The sequence below is a fragment of the Cotesia glomerata genome, linkage group LG5 (assembly GCF_020080835.1).
Source record: "Cotesia glomerata isolate CgM1 linkage group LG5, MPM_Cglom_v2.3, whole genome shotgun sequence".
NCBI classification, from domain to species: Eukaryota; Metazoa; Arthropoda; class Insecta; order Hymenoptera; family Braconidae; genus Cotesia; species Cotesia glomerata.
In genome coordinates, this window is record NC_058162.1 from 3,253,321 (window position 1) to 3,273,593 (window position 20,273).

At 26.8% G+C, this 20,273-nt stretch overlaps 1 protein-coding gene and 1 pseudogene across 2 annotated transcripts in view; one reads left to right on the forward strand and one right to left on the reverse strand.

The window, feature by feature from the left end:
• The window catches only part of LOC123265956 (A disintegrin and metalloproteinase with thrombospondin motifs 9), a 158,203-nt gene extending 153,805 nt beyond the window's left edge, over positions 1 to 4,398 (reverse strand). For both annotated transcript variants that reach the window (XM_044729953.1, XM_044729952.1), the window contains exon 1: positions 4,104 to 4,398. In XM_044729953.1, coding sequence (XP_044585888.1) covers positions 4,104 to 4,341 — 238 coding nt within the window. In that variant the 5' untranslated portion in view covers positions 4,342 to 4,398. The remainder of the gene's footprint in view (positions 1 to 4,103) is intronic.
• Positions 4,399 to 11,918: 7,520 nt separating this feature from the next.
• On the forward strand, positions 11,919 to 17,090 carry LOC123265310 (annotated as a pseudogene).
• The last annotated feature ends 3,183 nt before the right edge of the window (positions 17,091 to 20,273 follow it).

A 20,273-nucleotide genomic window follows, 5' to 3' on the forward strand; every position in this document is an offset into this window, starting at 1 on the left:
AACTTCAGAATAAATATATTTTTTTCAAACTTCATCAAATATTGATTTTTTTCCTTAAAATATATTGTTTTTCGAATAAAATGGCGTCTATTTTTTTTCGATATCGTAAAAATCAAAATTTCTGCGACTTTTTTAATAAAAAAAGTTCAATTTCGTAAGTTTTTTTTTTCTAAACAATTTTTCAGTATTTTTAAATTATTAGAAATTAAAAATAACTATTAAGATATTCAGAGGGAATATTATATTAAAGTTTGGTGCCAATTATAAGTCAATACATCACATAGGAAACGAATTAGAACTGTTTTGTTGAGTGGGGTCCACTGGACCCCAGGCAAACTTTAAGGCAATTTTAAATTTAGAAGGAGATTTATAAATGAGACAGTCTCATTTACGATTGATTTCATTGATATTCTTTAAGATATTTCTATTTTTTTATTGTTATAATTATAATAAAAGAGTATTATGACAAAAAACTAAATCTTTTTATATTATTTTGCATGTTTAAATGTCTTATTCTCATTTTAAGCGACTGACCGAAATTCGTAACTTCAAACTTCAGAATAAATATATTTTTTTCAAACTTCATCAAATATTGATTTTTTTCCTTAAAATATATTGTTTTCCGAATAAAATAGCGTCGGTTTTTTTTTTTCGATATCCTAAAAATCAAAATTTCTGCGACTTTTTTTATAAAAAAAGTTCAATTTCGTAAGTTTTTTTTTCTAAACGATTTTTCAGTATTTTTAAATTATTAGAAATTAAAAATAATTGTTAAGATATTTAGAGGGAATGTTATATTAAAGTTTGGTGCCAATTATAAGTCAATACATTACATAGGAAATTAATTAGAACTGTTTTGCTGAGTAAAGTCCACTGGACCCCGTATGTCCTCAACGAGTTAAAACAGTTACAGAAAACTGAAGTAGAAAAACGAAGAAAAACAAAAAATAACGCGCCCTCGCTTTCATGATTCCAGCCCTTCTAGCTATCCGAAATGAAAAAGAAGAGAAGATTCTTAATCAGTATCACAAAAAATTAATTTTTTTCCTCAATTTAAAGTAAATTTCAGTGTAGAATTTTTTACTACAAAAAATTAAGATGTATATAAAAAAAATCATTTGAGATAATAAAGATCTGGTACTTCAACTTAAATTTTTTTTCTTCACGTATTTAATCTGGCCTTATCATATATAAGAATTTTATTAGAAAAATCTTGGAAATTTTATTACAATTAAAATTTTTATCAACTACTACTATACTTTACATTAAGAATCGAATAATATTTATCTAAATTTGAACGAATTCCTGTTGTAATATACATTGAAAAAAATTCTACGAAAATTAATTTATGTATAACACATTGAACAGACGCTACTATTTACCTAATGAGTAATATAACGAATAACTATGTAACTATAAGCCCAATATATAGCATAAAAATACTCAACAAACTACTCTATTGTATATCGTAGAGTAACAAAAATCTCCTACATAAAATATATTTATAACAGTGATATTATAATGTACAACGAATTAAAATATTTAAGTTGATAAGGAGCGACTTGGCATTTAATTTGGGCTTTAAAAGTGAAGAAACTTGTGGTATAATGTAATATAAATAGTCAATTGACCGAACAATTGGTTATTCAGCTTACATATGAACAGTAAAAAGTCAAAGTTTCATTATTGCATCGTCGGTCAATTTTCTTGTTGGTAAGTCAATTGAACGGTCTGGTCTATTAATAGCGTCTTTGGATGCATATACGAAACCCGAAGGATGTAATATCTCAAGTATTATATATTTATGTATGTATGTATTTATTAATATATTATGCATAGATAAATATACGTGTGTCTATGTAATGATACTTTAGAAGGTGAAAGTTGCTGATTACCGATCTAAACGATATAATAATATAATCCATTGATCATATTACCCACCGTGACATTAATTTTGCTGCCTAAGTCTATTAAGTTTCTGATTATAACATTTTTTTTTCTTATTTTTTTTTCACGTGTTTGCGGTGAGAAAATTTAATTTATGTAATTACTTGATACTGTTTATTTTTTAATACTTAATGTCTTCATTTATTTTTATTATTTGAGGAAAATTATTTGAAATTGTGAGAAATGGAATTTTTTTTAGTCAAGATTAATTTTTGGAAAATTTAATTTTGAGGGTAAGAAATTTAAATTAAAATTTAGTTAGATGTTTTTGAAAATTTGAAGTATCTAAAAGTTAAAAAATCTAGCTAAAGGATTTATGTGATAAAATGAAAAGTATTAAATTTAATGACTAAGTTTTTATGTTAATCATTAGAAAAGTTCTTCACAAAAAATGATCGTTTTTACACTGAAAAAAATATTCTTGACCGGAGTGTAAATTTTCTTGGCTCAAGAAAATATTAAGGAAGATGAAAATTTTTTGAATAAAGTCAAAGTTTCTTAAGTCAAGAAAATTTCTTCTTGCTCCAAAATAACTTTCGTTTTCCTTAAAATTTTTTTGGGATAAAAAATTTTTTTTTCTGTGTACTATAAACAAAAATAAAATTAAATAATTTAAAATCTATAAAATTTAGGCCTTGTTTTACATAATTAAATAATTTAAATAATTTAAATATTTGAAAAAAAAATTATTTTAAAATTAATATTATTAAAATTTTAATAAAATTTAAAATTAAAATTTTCTTGGGGCAAGAAAATTTTTTTTTGTGTGTACTATAAACAAAAATAAAATTAAATAATTTAAAACCTATAACAATTAGACCTCTTTTTACATAATTAAATAATTTAAACAATTTAAGTATTTGAGATCAATAATCAAAAAATTATTTTGAAATTAACATTATTGTTCATCTTATATTAAACACGAACATATAATGGGTATAATTTAAATATTCAAGTAAGTATGCTAAACCCATATTACCCTTATTACCCTACTACATCTAAAATGTTTAATTTTACTTCTGTTATAATGAAAATAACTGTTTGTTTGTCAATATTTTACAAAAAATAAATTCTTAAATAAATATTAATATCAAAATTGATCAATAATACCTTATTTATATTTTTTTATTATTAAAAATTTTCATTATTTCGATTTTTTTACAACAAAAAAGAATGAAAATTATCCAATTGAATAAGTTTTTATATAATTTCAAATACAAAAATTTATTAAATAAAATTTCATACCCTTCTATACCTAAAATGTTGAATTTTATTTTTATTTATAATTAAATTGATCATTTTTTTGGTTAATATTTTATAAAAAATTTCCTTTAGTAATAATAAGCATCAAAATTAATAGATAATTGTCGTATTATCTCGAAATTGATAGGCCGTATTTTATAAACACGATTAATTTGTCATTAGAAACTTTTTGTTGAAATTACGAAAATTAATGACAATAATAAATGGTTTTTAATTATTATAAAGTGACAAAAAAGAAAAAAAATTGTGGTAATTCATAAAAACAGGAGTTTTATGTCTTACAACACGTGATCCTAATCTACTTACTTAAGCGAAATATGAAACTTGCCAAGTATACATTTTTAACCTGTTTCTGTTTGGCATCGAACATTTTTCAACAATAAGCAGGTTTTAAAATTTTCCATAAAAGTTTGAGCTCCTTTAAACAGAAGCTAACTAGAATTGCAAAATCAAAGCTTTAGTTCATTGAGAAGAAAATATATATGTGTTTAAATGTGAGTCAATACGGTTCAAGTGTGTTTGTGTGTCAATCTCATAAATTATCTGGATTTATACAAGGAAATATATTGCCGTCAAAATCACATTTTTTTTATAATAAACGAGCTTTTTGGCTCGTGGTACTAAATTGATTTAATTCCTTCAATGTTATATTATTAGTATAAATAAAAACATTAGCTATAATATGAAAATTAAGCTAGCCGACATCTAAAAATTTTTAGAATTTTTTTTATTGAAAAAAATTCATTTGTTAAAAATTTGAAAAACTGTAAGTGCAATTAAAAAAAAAATTTTTTTAGTTCTAATTTAATAAAAATCTAAAAATTAAAAACTTCGGTTAATTTTAATATTATAGTTATAATTATAATATATAATAAAAATAAAATAAAACTCACAATTATTATCTGGATAATTATCAATAGAATCTTGATCAGTTATTTCCTGATGTATCCGCAGCGGTCCATTGTCGTTGAATTTACGAGGCAACCCCGTAAAATTAGTCACTTGAGATTTACCGGGATAAGATGTGTCTGCGGTATTTATACTCGTCCAAAGAATCACGAGAAACACAACGAGAAAAATAATCGCGAGAGCTGCCACGATAGACGATACACGATTTGATAATCGTGACATTTTTATTTATATATAAATTTATATTAATATTAATTTACAATCACTGTCTTTATTTTTTTTTTTATTAAATCAACCGGGCCAATTATTATTTTTATTATTATTATTATTATTATTATTATTATTATTATTATTATTATTATTATTATTCTCCAGTCAAGATAGTAAACCCGAAAATTAATTCAAACATTATCTGCTTAAATGAATAAATTCATCGGTACTAATTATTTTAGGCAGAATAATTAAACCTACGCCTATCTCAAGACGTCAGTCATTTTTATGAGATTTTATCGATATTGTCTTGTACTGGAGAGAAAAAAATCATGTACAAATTATAAATTGTAAATTACTTAAACATTTTTTATATGACTAATTAATGGTATTAATTTTTTCATCGGCTAATTAAAAGTATGAATTGTTTAAATATCAAAAATATATTTTTCCAAAACATTAATTGCAAATTGTAATTGGAAAATAATTGTTCAGGGCTCACTAGAGTGACGACTCGGTAGAAAAAGCTCTCGATTCGCGCACTTATTGAACTCACTGCACAACACTTCGCGCTTAGATTGTCTCCCTCGTATTAAACTGCATCATTAAAATTTTTTTTGTTATCTGAAATAGAAAAAAAATATTTTTAAAATCAGATAATCATAACTAAGTTTTATTATTTTGAAAAATTGTATCTTTTGCAATTATTTGTTCTTAATTCTTAACAAATATTGTCTGATTGCTATTTTAAGTTTTTTTTTTATTTTTTCAAGTGAAAATATACATTTTTTATTTAAAATTTAGGTTTAAAAGCAGATAAGAAAACAGAATTGATTTTTGTGTTATTTAGAATTACAAAAAAATAATGACATGGAAAATTATGAAAATTCTTATCAATTGTTTATTTCAAGTAAATTTTTTTGAAAAAAAAAAATTTAAGGGTGTCAATTTTTTCTGTCATAAATAAAGAGCGTTAAAATAAAATTCTTCAGGATGAAAATTAAGTTAGTTATCTAAAAATTTTTAGAATTTTTTTTTATTGAAAAAAATGATAAAAAAAATTTTCGTTTGTAAAAAATTTGATAAATTGTAAGTGTAATTTTTTACTTCTAATTTAATAGTTAAAAAAAAATTAAAAACGTCCGCTAACTTTAGTGTTATTTCTATGATATTAAAATTAGCAATCACTTGAAAATATTTTAATTTTTGTTAACAAAAAAGTTATTTTAAAAAAAAATTGCTTTTTTAATTTTTTACAATTTCTAAATGACAATTTAAAAAAAAATTTTTTTTTGCTATAATTTATTTATTAAAAAAATTTTTAAAACTAATAAATATCAGCTAAATTAATTTTCATGTTATTTCCTCGAGTTGGTTCTAAATTATACAAGAATCAGCTGAAATTTAACCATTTTCTGGGTTTACTCAAAAAATAAATTCCTGATATAAAAAATTGTTCTCATAAAATTTTAAAAAATTTCAGTACTAAAATTTTGAATTAAAAATTCAAAAGATTAAAAATTTTTGAAAATCAATAATGAGCTCTAATCATCAAGGAAATTTTGAACTCAAATTTTTCAAATAAAAAAAAAACTACGAACCTCAAAAAACCATTCGATAAAAAATGAATTAAAATCACTCACTAAAAAATAAAAAATCTAAATAAAAAAAAAAATGGCAGTAGGCAAAAAAGTGAAAATAAAAACTATTATAAAAACAATGACAGCTGACAGAATAGATAATGTGAATCTAAGTATGAATGATAAGAGAGAGTACGAGAGGGAGACACGACCGGCTAGCTCCGCTCGCATGCACCAACTGAACAAACTTTTTAACAGCGAATCCTCGCATCCTCCGCGAGCTGTTGAGAGTTCTTGTGCGAACACGGTATATCCACAGTTTATCCCTTCTACTTTCATTTACATTTATCCGTCTCGCTCTCGCTGTACCAATAAAAACCATATTATACTATTTTCTTTATCATTGATCATTGTTGCTCTGTCATTAGTTAAACAGCCAATTCTGGTGTTCATACTTTTACCTTCTCTACATGAGTTGTAACTCATTCCTAATTTTTTTTACTCTTCTCCAATTATTATATATGCTTTTGATACTATCAGCACCTGCTTGACAATGTTTCTCATGAAGACTACACTAGTGTCGCACAGGATATTTTCTTACTGATTGCAGAAGTCACTTCTTGTAAACATTGATAGCGATAACTTTTAATTTATTGTACTTGTATTACATACTTAAAATCATAATCTTGTAAAAAAAACCTGCAGAATCTTTTTTTTTTTTTTTTTTTTCATTTTAATTATTCTCTAATAGAGAAATAGAGAAGGTAGTCAATAAATTTATTGCGGAATTTATTTATTCAATTCCAGAATTTTTAGCTACACACTGATAGAAGGATTTAGTACGGAGTACTAAACTGATTGAGTAACAAAATTTTTATTCATTTATTTGGGAGAAACAAATATTTTGTACCCATCAATAATATTTGTTACAGTTTAATAAATGATTTCTTTATATCAACAAAGCCTTATTACATGGAAGTAAATATTTATTTCCACCAAATAATATTTAGTAACAGGTACTAAATATTTCTTCGGCAAGTATTGTCGGTAGATAGCTACGCTTTAATTCCAATGTTTATGTGATACATAACTTATTCACTAACTTAGATTATTTTATTCAGCTCGATTTTGGGAGATTTATTAAACCTTCAAAAACACACATACTCTCAATAAATTTCTTCTATTTATGTCTTTTCTCAGTGGAGTTTAATTTACATTTTTTAATTTGTCTATTATTGATATGTTAAAAACTTGTTTAATTTTAAATTTTATAAATGTCTCAAACAAAAAAATATAATTTAATGAGATTCTTTTCTTTATAATACCTTATATTTTTACTTAAAATTATTTATCCTAATTATTTTTATTTACTTTAAGTCAAAAAGTTAGGCTACACGCTAAAATTAGCTAAAAAATTAATTTCTTTGATACCAATAAACGATTTATTGAGTACCAATAAATCATTTGTTAAATACTACTAAATATTTATTTGGTGGAACTAAATGGGCTTTAATAAACGATTTAGTACCTATTACTAAATATTTAGTAATGAAAGGTTCGTTACTAAATCATTTAGTATCTGCTACTAAATCTTATTAAATAGAACTAAATCCTTCTATCAGTGCAGGTTATGGGCCCAGTTTCTGACTTTTTTGTTTATAACATAAAGATTTCAATCCTTTATTAAAAAGTTGATGTGACGTTTTCATTGTTGTCGCTTTTCGTTGCGAAAAGGTGACCACTTTGGCAACGGTTACCATGACAACGATTATCATAGCAACGGTTGCTATGGTAACGGTTACCATGGCAACGGTTAAATATTAATGAGAAAAATTTGTAAAAATATAAATTAAATTGTCGATAACAATCATTTTGACAGAAGCGGGTTTGATTTTCTAGTAAAATAAATTTATTTAAGGTAGTACTACCGTTACCACAAGAGTCAAATCCCAAAACCTAACCCTATTTAATTAACATAGTAGATTTCCCTATACTAAATCACGTTGAAGAAAGAGAGACAGAGATAAATTTTAAATATTTTTTATTAATAAATATTCTCATGTGCTCGGAAACTATACTGATTGTTATTAAATAAGTTTTAGATATTATTTTCTCTCGTTGTCTTAATTTTTACAAGAATCTGAACGTCCAATTTTGTAAAATAAAATGAAGTCTTTGATTTTCCATAAGGATCAATGGTAAAGGCAAAAATATATAAATATTAATATCTTTTTTTCAGGACTCGCCAGGCTTCCAAAAATTTTACTGCTTAATTATGATATTATAAAGTACCAATATGCCAAATTTCATAAGATTCTGAACGTCAATTCTAAAACCAGTAGTACTACCTTAACATAAAAAAAAACTTGAGAATTGTTGAAGCAAAGAAAACTTCTTAGTATGTCAACAATTATTCTCCAATAAATATTTATTACCTATTGAATCTTTAATCTTCAACGCGACGTTGCTGTTCTCGAGCAGGAAAAATTTACAATTATCAGATCTACTCCTTCAGATTGTTCTCTTTGAATATTGATAAAAGTGATACGCTTGGTATCTTAAAACGACAAACAACATGTAAAAGTGAAAATTCGATAAAACTAACTAACTGTGGAGCCCTACTCGCGAGGTATCTCACATTCCGATGAGCAGAACATACAAAAATATGAAGGAATATTGTAATATCTCACGGTGTTGTAGATTTGTGAGATTGTTTATCTGGACTTGTCATTTTTGTAATCTGTCTAATTCATGAAACGTCAAAACTAGATTTTTGAATCTTACGTTTAAAGAAACTTCCTAGTTTACTTTCTTCCAAGAAACTAAGTTCTCTTTATAATTATCAAGAATTTTTTTTAAATTTTCTACTTATTTTTACTACTGAAGTTGACAGACATTGAAAATTTTTTTATAATTTTATAGCAATAGAATATGAAAATTGAGTTAGCCGACATCTGAAAATTTTTAGGAATTTTTTTTTTACCGAAAAAATTATTACAAAAAGATAAAAAAAAAAATTCATTTGTAAACAACTTAAAAAACTGTAAATGCAATTTTTTTTAAATATTTTTTAGTTCTAATTTAATAACTTAAAAAATAATAAAAAAATTAAAAGTATCAGCTAATTTTAGTATCATCAATAGAATAATTATGAAAAAAAAATGTAATAAAAAAATTCCACATGTAAAAATTAAAATATATTATTAGTGGAAATTTTTAAAAGCTTTTTATTATTGTAATTGATTTGTTATAAAAGCTTGAAAAATTGACAGCTGTCAACTAACTTCAGTATCATAATACTTTTAACTTAATTCAAATAAAGCTACAGATTTTATGAAAATTAAATTAGCCGACATTTAAAAATTAAAAAAATCTTTTTTATTGAAAAAATGATTATAAAAGACAAGAAAAAAAAATTGTCATTTGTAAAAAACTTGAAAAACTGTAAGTGCATTTTTTAAAAAATATTTTTTTGTTCGAATTTAATTATTAAAAAAAAATCAAAAAATTAAAAACGTCGGCTAACTTTAGTATCATTCAGATTTTTACCTACCATACTGAAAATGAATATTGAAATATTGACATTCTTCTATCAAGAAATCAATAAATTTAAATGGTGCATTTAAAAAATTTATTGACCGAAGAAATCCTTACCTGGACAACAATTTTTTTTCTCTTAGTGAACATTAGCTTTTATTCAATTATCGTTTCAAATTATTTAAAACATTTATTAAACTCTCCATCCCGCTTAAGGTTGCACGGACAGTACCCCGTAAATCATAATAGAATCTAAATTTTTTTTTCATTAAAATTAAAAATTTGAATACGAAAATTCATTACTATAATTTAACCGTTACCTTACATTATTATTAATTTAAATAATTAAATAATTTCATTAACAAAAACAACAAATAGTCAACGTTTGACTCAAGTACTTTTTCACAAAACTCAGACCTGGCAACACCGCGCATAACATCTGTTTATATTTATCTAGCTGTGTAGTGTTGAGTTGAAAAACATGACCCATAAATATACACAGGGATTATTAAAATTCAAAATTCGCGCGTTCTGTTCTGTGCAATGTTGCAAGACTGCGCTGAATCACGTGGTTTACTTATTTTTAAATATGTCGGCCTGGAATTTTCGTGAATTTCTCATCTTTTGCATTAAAATATCTTTAAAAGCTTTCGTCAGAAAATTTTCATTTTATTTTTAACGTATTCTACGAAAGTTGATTGACTGAAATACAAGTTTTTTGTTTTTTAATCTTCCTATGAGGTAGTCAAATAAATCGATATATGTGCAATCCGCCAATAGTCTCTATAGACTACATGTTAAATTTCAATTTTTTGATAATTTATTAAAAGATAACCCTTCGTCAGATCTAATTCAAAAAAGTTTGGAAAATCCAAAAGTGCACGCCTCATAACGCTCATTCATTTCTTAAGAAAAAAATTAATTGTGTAATTGATTAAAAAAAAAAAAAAATTATAATTAAGTAATTTCTTACAGAGTATTTTTTATTTTTTTTTTAAATATTGGCGCCTTTTTTTTAGTCATATGCGCACGCAGTGAGCGTGTTCAGCCGAACTAAGTCCTGAGTAAACTTAGTTAGTCTAAGTATAGTCAAAGCATTCCCTGCTATACATATATCTATCTACTATACTATACATATTTTACTAAGTTTACTCAGGACTTAGTTCGGCTGAACACGCTCAGTCTAAAAAAATCTAGCTTGATCAAGTGGCGCCAGAGTTTTCACGTGACAAATAAGAAAAGTTCATTTGGCTTTGTACGGTTGTATCGTAGTGAATTTTAATAAAAATTCAATTTTAAAAAAAAATACGTAAACTAGGCCACTGATATGAAATACGGACCCAGTTCATTGAATTCTTAAACTAATAAAAAAGGTCCGATCTTGACATATCAATTTTTTCGGGAGTAATCGTTAATACATCCAAAATGGGGTGACATCCGGACGTCCACGTAAAATTTTTTTCAAAACGTTTTTTTTTTTTTCAAAATAGCATGAAATGATTTTAGAAAGTAAAAAATGGTTTAATTTAAGTGTTTTTTCGATGTACATCTACTTATATCATTGTATAAGTGTAATATGGTTGTGATAGAGGCATTTAAAGATGACAAAATTGCTTGACCTTGACTAGAGTCGAGTATAAAGCACAACCTCACGCGCTTCGCGCTATGAGGCGTGCAAAATTAATTTAAACGTATGAGATAGCTATTCATAACATATAAAAAAATTAGCTTTTGATATTTACAAGTGCATTAGTGTACGAACAACCTTAACAGGCGAGACCATCTTTGTCTCGCTTTGCTCTCACGGAGTTCAACGAAACTATCTCTGTCGCACTCCCAACAGCAGAGCAATTGCAGTTTCGATTGGTTTCACGAAACGAATGAAATTTTTGAAAAAAACACTTTGTGGTGAAATAGTTTATTAAATTATCTATTATCTCTAAAAACGTTTTTTCAAAATTTCCATTCATTTCGCTAAACCGATTGAAACTGCAATCACTGGTCTCGCCTGTTAAATAGTCGGATTGTTTGGATCGTTGGAGTTTAGAGTTATGAATACTGGAACAAGTTGCTTCCATTGCAGCCATCTGTAGCTCAAAATTACAAATACAAGTAATTTCTTCCCTACCACCAGGGTGCAACACTCCAGTTCTAGAGTTCTAGATGACACAGTAAATTTTTTCCTACAAGATGGCGCAGCGTGTTTAGTTCGGTGAATAACCACCCGAACGGAAATGCGTAAAGCAAATGGCGCGGATTTAAAATAAATCTTTAACCTCCCACCAAAAATTATCATCTTCACAAAAAATTCTAACTCGGCTTAAAATTTACTATTAAAAAAAAGTAATTAAATAAATAATGAATAATAAGTAATTTATAAGTAATAAAATAATAAAAATATTCTTGAAAAAAAATTCCAGTTACCGTTACCGCCATCAATGTCCGCAGTGACGTTACTGTAGCAGCCTCCACGGACTGTAGCATTGATAGTGCCTTTTTATGCTTATGGCCGACGTGTGCGTGTATCAAAAAAATAAAAATATTGTATCAATTGTCGTGATTCCGCCCGCATCGGAGTCCACGCCGTCCTAGGACGGTTAAAAACGCGCAAATTAGTCGCGAGGTCAGAGTAAGTTTAAAACTCATTTTTGTTTTAAATAAATTGTTTTTATTAAGTGGTGATCAATTGATCGTTGGTTAGTTACACCGTTAGTTCGACATAAGGCATATTGAAATTTATAAATTCCAATTGTAATTATTTATAATTATAATTATTTATAGTACGTATATATTGCAATTATTCCTAAGTATTTTTTTTTTATTTTTATTTAGGTTTTAATTTATAAAAAAAATGTGTTGAATTTTTCAAGTGACTCAGTCCGCGGTGAAGGCAGCAGTAGTTGGTAGTTGGTGCCACGATGTGAGAATAAGAAAGAGAGAGCTCTGGCGGGCTTGCTAGTGTGAATGAGACAGAGTGAACGATACTAGTATATATAGTCTATAGTGTAGATTGTAGTGTAGCATTGCTGTAGTTGCCTCCACATACATTCTTCCACTGACATAATCCGGTATAAACTGGATCTAGTCAGTTCTTATTGATGATCTTGCTAGCTTCTATTCAGTATAAACTTTATTTAATAATTATTTTAGAAAATTATTACTAATTAATTTAATATATTATTGTCAAAAATTATATTGAAATTAGTAGACATCTTAAAATTTTTTTTTATTTATTGGTGAAAAAATTTTTATAAAATTTGTTTTTTTTTATTTTTTAAATTTACACTTTTTTTTAATTAAAATTTAAAACTAATTTCAATATTAAAAAATTTTTCATATTTTTAATATTAACAATAGCAACAATAATAATAATAATAATTATTTTTTTTTAATTAAAATTTAAAAAATCTAATTTCAATATTAAAAAATTTTTCACATTTTTAATATCAGCAATAATAATAATAATAATAATAAAAATTGATACTATTGTTGTTATAATAACAATAATAACAATTATTATTATTTTTTTTTAAATTAAAATTTAAAAAACCTAATTTCAATATCAAAAAATTTGAAAATTTTTCACATTTTTAATATCAACAATAATAATAATTATAATTATTATTATTATTATTTTTTAATTTAAATTTAAAAAACCTAATTTCAATATTAAAAAATTTTTCACATTTTTAATATCAGCAATAATAATAATAATAATAATAATAAAAATTGATACTATTGTTGTTGTTATAATAACAATTATTATTATTATTATTATTTTTTTAATTAAAATTTAAAAAACCTAATTTCAATATCAAAAAATTTGAAAATTTTTCATATTTTTAGTATCAACAATAACAACAACAATAATAATGATTATTATTATTATTATTATTTTTTAATTTAAATTAAAAAAACCTAATTTCAATATTAAAAAAATTTTCACATTTTTAATGTCAGCAATAATAATAATAATAATAATTGAAATTATTGTTGTTATAATAACAATTATTATATTAATATTTTTTTTTTAATTAAAATTAAAAAAATCTAATTTCATTATTAAAAAATTTTTCACATTTTTAATATCAACAATAACAACAACAACAACAACAATAATAATTATTATTATTTTTTAATTAAAATTTAAAAAACTTAATTTCAATATTAAAAAATCTTCACATTTTTAATATCAGCAATAATAATAATAATTGTTATTATTATTATTGTTATAATAACAATTATTATTTTTTTTAAATTTAAATTAAAAAAATCTAATTTCAATATTGAAAAATTTTTAATATCAGCAATAATAATAATAATAATAATAATAATAATTTTTATTATTGTTATTAGTATTATTATTATTATTACTCATACTTGATAATTTTTTATTACAGATAGTAACAGTTGAACTTGCCCTTGGTCTGCCAAGGATCAGGCTGGACCTGAAACCCGAGTTTTTCCGAATCGTATTATTTAATTAAATTGCCACGGTGTAAATTTATTACCACGCACAAAAATGTCCAACGAAGAAACTTCTGCTGATAGAAATGTTGAGATCTGGAAGATCAAGAAACTCATCAAGAGTCTTGAGATGGCCAGGGGGTAATTATTAATATTTTTTTATATAATTTGTTTGACATATGGTGCCTTCAATTGTTGACTAATTAATTTTTATACTAGGAATGGAACGAGTATGATTTCCCTGATCATACCACCAAAAGATCAGATCTCCCGGGTCAGCAAGATGTTGGCCGATGAATTCGGTACCGCGTCTAACATCAAGTCACGTGTAAATAGGCTATCGGTACTTGGCGCAATCACATCTGTGCAGCATCGTCTTAAATTATATACGAAAGGTAGTTTTTAATGATAATAATATTTATAGGGATATAAGAGTAAGCTGGAATTCACTCGGTTCGAGTAATTTAATAAATGAGATTATTTTTATTGACAGTACCTCCCAATGGCCTGGTTATATATTGCGGGACTATCGTCACTGAAGAAGGAAAAGAAAAGAAGGTCAACATTGACTTTGAACCTTTCAAACCTATTAATACTTCCTTATATTTATGCGACAACAAGGTACGCATTTTTATTTTTTTTTTTTTTATTTTGTTGAAAAATTATTTAATAATTTTATTTTACTGAAAAAAAAAAATGAAATTTTTTAGCCTCTAATTTTTTAAAATAAATATTAAATAATTTTCAATTATATAAAGTTAAATAATAGTAATAATAATTGTTATTTTATTGTAGTTCCATACAGAAGCATTAACAGCATTGCTAGCAGATGATAATAAATTTGGACTTTCATTGTAATGGATGGTAATGGTGCATTATTTGGTACATTGCAAAGGAAATACGCGCGAAGTACTCCACAAATTCACCGTCGATTTACCAAAAAACACGGTAATTATTGTTTGTGATTTAATGACATCTGAAAGAAAGGGGTGTCCGATCATAAATCCTAGTAAATAATATCTCATTAAAAGATATCCCATAGCAAAATATCCCAAAGTAAAAATCTCATGGCAAAATTATCCCTTTGACAAAAACATCTAAAATTAACAGTATAAGTATAGTACACGGAGAAAAATTAATTATACTACCTACTATACAAAAATAGTAACTCCTACTATCTAAAATGGTAATAAAATAAATTAGTAACAAAATAATAGGTGGTATCAGGCAATTGACAATTGTAATAGTTACTATTAATAATGGTAAACAATACTATTGAAAAGTCAATAATTATTGTAAGTACTCAATAAATTATAATCAAGAGATGTTAATTGCAATCAAAGATGGTAACTTCATTTTGAAACTCAAAGATAAACTCTGTTGCAGGCTCGAGATATTCAATTAAGCTTCATAACCACTCTAGATTGTAGTTCTGAGGAAAAGGAAAAATAATATAATTGCTAGTGCGTCTTGTTTAATGTTGCATTTTTCTTTCACCAATAGCCCGGCATAAATAATAAGGTTACTTAATTTTTACAGTGTTGAAGATTTTGACAGAGTAAAAAATTTGAGAGTAAAAGTATGAGCTCTACATGCAGGAAAGAACAAAGATGACACTAGGCCATAATCCTAGATTATGTGAAAAATAATAAATTTAATAATATTTTGAATTTTTTAATGCAAAAATAAATTGGCAGAAACTAAGATTATAAAATTAATTATTGGTATAAAAAAAATCAAGAATGCACTGATAAATCCCAGAATATACCAATCTGGATTTTTAATATCTGTATTTTTTACTCAGCATTATCATGAGGTATAAATCTGAATGATATCCAGTGTCATAGCTTCATTTCTATATTCATTAGTATTATAATTTAACAAAAGTTTAATAACTGGAAAGAAAGATGAATCGAAGACTACGGAAAGACAAGGGATGACACTGGATATAATAAGATTATATTCGGCGAAATATCTGTTAAAATTCATTCAGAATAAATCCGGAATTGCAAATCTCCTGGTTTATACTCATTGTAATCTGGATTATACTAGCTACATGATATAATAGGATGGTATCAATATTATCTTTGTTTTTCGTTGACCAGAGGTGGCCCCATTTTTATTTTCATTTGTTTGTTAGCCAGGACTAAGTGCCTAGTAGATATTTTCCATTTAATGAGTCCCAAGTTAAAAACTACACATTTTTTTAAAATTATTTTAAGTATTCCAAAAATATTTGCAACATTTTGTACTAAACAAATTTTTTTAATTTTTATTTCAAATTTTTTAAATTTATTCTTATAAGAATTGATAAAAATCTTCCTTTTTTTCGTCCACACTTTAATATATAACAAATTATTTTCAACCTTAACTAATTAAATATAGGACAGTGGAACTGTAAATGCCTAGTTAGTAAGCGGAAATGGACGGCCAGAAATGAAAAATACTCTTGACGCTTAAATAAATGCTCTAACAAAAGATAAACCGAATAGTTGTGGCGGTTATTCCATTAAAATTAAAAAGGCTGACAGAGAAAGTAACAGCTAATTATTTTAATAATTACCTTCTAAAAAAATTGATAATAACATTAATATTAAAATTAATATAAAATAATATATAGCACTGTGGAGTGTATGTTTCGTAAATATGGGAATACACTCCACTTTACAAAGTTGATTTCAGTCACTTAAGGCTGATTGGGCCTCTCGATGATGTTGTTGACCTCGATAGGTTACTAAGTTATTCGTCTGTCAAAATAATACTCGAAAGTGTCGATTCAGGTAGACTTGTTATAAATCTCTGGCTTTAAACAGTGCAGCTTTATCAATTTGTTCAGTAGAAAAAAAAAATGAATCATTATTTCATTTAATTACTCAATACTTTTATTGAATCTTAATAATGTAATACTTTGAATGGCTTATTCCACTTAATACCACTTAGTCATTATGATTTATATGCCTGGCACAGATAATATATTTTATTATATTCTTCAATGGCATTTATTTCACTCGTTATTATTTTCACAACGTCGTTTGGCATTTCATCAGTGGCATGTTCTTCATTCTTCTTATTTGTTTGTTACATAAATTACATATATTTTCATTGTCTTCATTTATTAATTTACAATTAGTAAAATCAAATTTATCCATTTTTAAATCTTTTTAGTTCGCTGAATGATTTCAATATAGCCCTTATACATCTCCATTTAATTTTTCATTTCATTAAAATCTAATCATTTGTTTTAATTAAATATATATTTCATATAAGTATCGTACGAATATAGTTTGATTTTTTACAGCTTACATGTGGGGAGTGAGGCGTGGACACTCGCCCTGGTTTTTAATTCCTTTGTTGTCTGGCCAAAACTGCTGTGTCTCAAGTGGCTGATAAAAGCATGCTTTATACCTGTATTGTGAGAGGCTAAAATTACTCATTGGTAACTTTAATTATAAACATAAAATACTCTTTTTTGTCATCTGGCCGGTTCAATTTTAGGCTTTTTGATATGTTTTCATATACATATGTATAATTTATATAAATATATGAAAAAGGTGGTATTGATACTTTTCAAAGCCCAGATATAAATCAGAGATGAGCACATATCTAAAATATCGTATTCTCAAAGGCTGCAGGAATCGTTTACATGACCATGTTAAATTGCACTGTATTTTCTTAACTATTATGAAACATATAATCTTTTCTATAAAGGCTTTCATTTGAGGTGCCTACATGCATTTTCATATATTTTTCAGCATACATATATAATATATATGAAAGAAGGCCAGGTATTGAGGTAAACAGAGGTATCGTCAGAAAATATGGGACAGACTTATATCTTCAAAATCAAATGGTCTCAATACAAGTTAGTTTCAATTATGTTGAATTGCTCATAAACTCTTGACGTTTTCCTTATATAGATGTTTATAAATCAAGGCTTTCATTTTTCTTTTTTCTCTTGGGTTTTCAACCAAAACCCTTCGTTTGACATAATAAGGTAAATAAAGCCAAAATGAGCCAACATCATCCCACAGATGTAATAACAAATATTTTCTGCAAAACAGAGCGCAAATTAAAATATGTTAAAGTAAAATGATAAATAATGGCTTAGAGGTTAGTGATGATCAGATCGAATGAATAATTCGTTTTAAATGTTAAAATATCTAAAGTTAAAGTTGTAATATTAAATTATTCAATTCGTTTCCAACATCTGGTCATGAAATCATAATTAACAGTTTATCAGGTCACAAACATGATTCATTGTTGATTTATCGGTCAAAAAATGAAACTACAATTAAAATGGGTTTATTTAGGCAACAACAAAATTCAAATTCAAGATCTTAAAATTCATTTTTAATTCTATCTTGAAAATAACTCTGTTTTTCATGTGATTCTTTTTGGCTTAGCACAGATGCTGGATCAAAATTAGAGTCTAAATTTCACAATATAATAATAATTTTTGTCTTATTTACAAATTTTAAAATTTATTTTGAATTTCATTTCCCAGTACAAATCAAAAAAAAAAAATTATTGACATTTAAAAGTACCGCGAAAACAACTCGATGTTTCATCGAGATCTTTCATTTGAGCACCCACATCGTTGCTGCATATGTTTATGTATATTTTATATATGAAAAATATATACTTCATGTGATTTTCGAAATGAAGAAAACTCTTGATGGATAGCCTGACATCAGGGATAAACTCTTTTCAAGCATGATAAACCAGTTGATACCGGAAATTCCCCGACATATTAAAACGATCTTCGAACCGTGACATTTTTGGATGTGGCTCAGTAATTACTTTCATCAGGACCTTTTCATTTAGTGCCCACATCAATTTTCCATATATTTATATATGTTATATATATATGTGCATAGCATGAGAAAATATGTGAAATGCTTGTGGGCACTCAAGTGAGGGGAATATAACATCAGGGATATATCTTTAAAACAGTCTCAGTGCTCACGGTGCATTTTTAACAAGTGGTATTTGTCAAAATTTTCATTTATATTTTCTGAGTACTTGCAGGTCTTTTTCTGAGATTTGCTGATATTAAATTAAATGGTTTTTATTGCATTGTCATATTCTAATTAAAACTAAATTGATATAAAAAAGCAGTTACTCAACGATATTCATCAGAGAACCAACAAGACTTCAGATTTATATCGGTAATATCGCCTCAATGAACTTTTACTAACTCTCTAATCGACAGTTTCTCTCTCTGCGGCGGATCCTTCTTTGCCGCCATCATCCCCAGTCACTCCAACCAGTTGGACCACTTCATTTCCTTTTTAAGCTTAAATAGAAGGGAATCCTATTAAAACTTCAATCTATTTCCGCAATCTCCCGCGGAAGAAACTCTTAAACGCGTCAGCCAACTCAACGGATATGTCTTACTCACGCGAGGAAAAAGCACGCACAGCTGCTGCGATAAACGCCGATGTCAGCCACCATAAAATACTCGCGGCTCAGTTTGACCAACGCCGCTGCTCACAGGCGCGGGCTCTCACTAAATCTCTGCTTTGGGCAGGCGCTGCTCATGTTTCTTTTTTAAAACTTGCCACCAGCTTTTTTGGCTGCGGCCATGCCCCAGCATCATCTCTTCTCTGTTCCTTTTGCTTCCACTTTGGATATTTCTCCACATTTTTGTTGGCAGCGGGGCCACTTTGATCAGGGAGTTCTGCTTTTCACACTGAAGCCTCTGGGGAATCCTTGGATGATCATGGGGTGTTGTTAGAAACAGCATAGGTTCAGCTTTCAGTTTCAAATCTCGAACAGATCAACCAGTTTTAGTCTGATCAAATCAGTTTGATTCTGAATGACTTTAAACTTCACAGAATCAGGTCAAGCCGTTCAAAGTTCATAACGGTTCACGCCACCACACACACACACACACACACAGACCTTGGTAGGCAACCTCACTTGGGGATGAGTCGGAAGCTTCCATGGCAGGCCTTGACAAGGATCTGGTGAAAACTGGGTTTTGAGGCAATAACTAATCTTTAATGGCAGTTAAAACTACTAAAATCGGGAGAAAATGTTTTTGGGATTCACTCACTAACAGATGATGGGTTCCATGATGCAGAGAGATGTCTGTGCAGTCAAGTGTTGGGCAAGGTAAAGGTGGAAAAACAGGTTGTTTACATAAATACACACACATACATACGGACATGCGGACATCATCGCGAAAACATTCAGGGAAGCTTCCTAGGACACGAAACGTCGAGATCTAATAGAGAACTCTATTTTCGAAAAACGGGGTAAAACCAATAGCTCGCCGATTTTGAAAATTTTCAATTCTTAGCAGGAGATTAAAATAGAAAAAATATATTTTTGATAAAATTAACGTGTGGGCGTGCG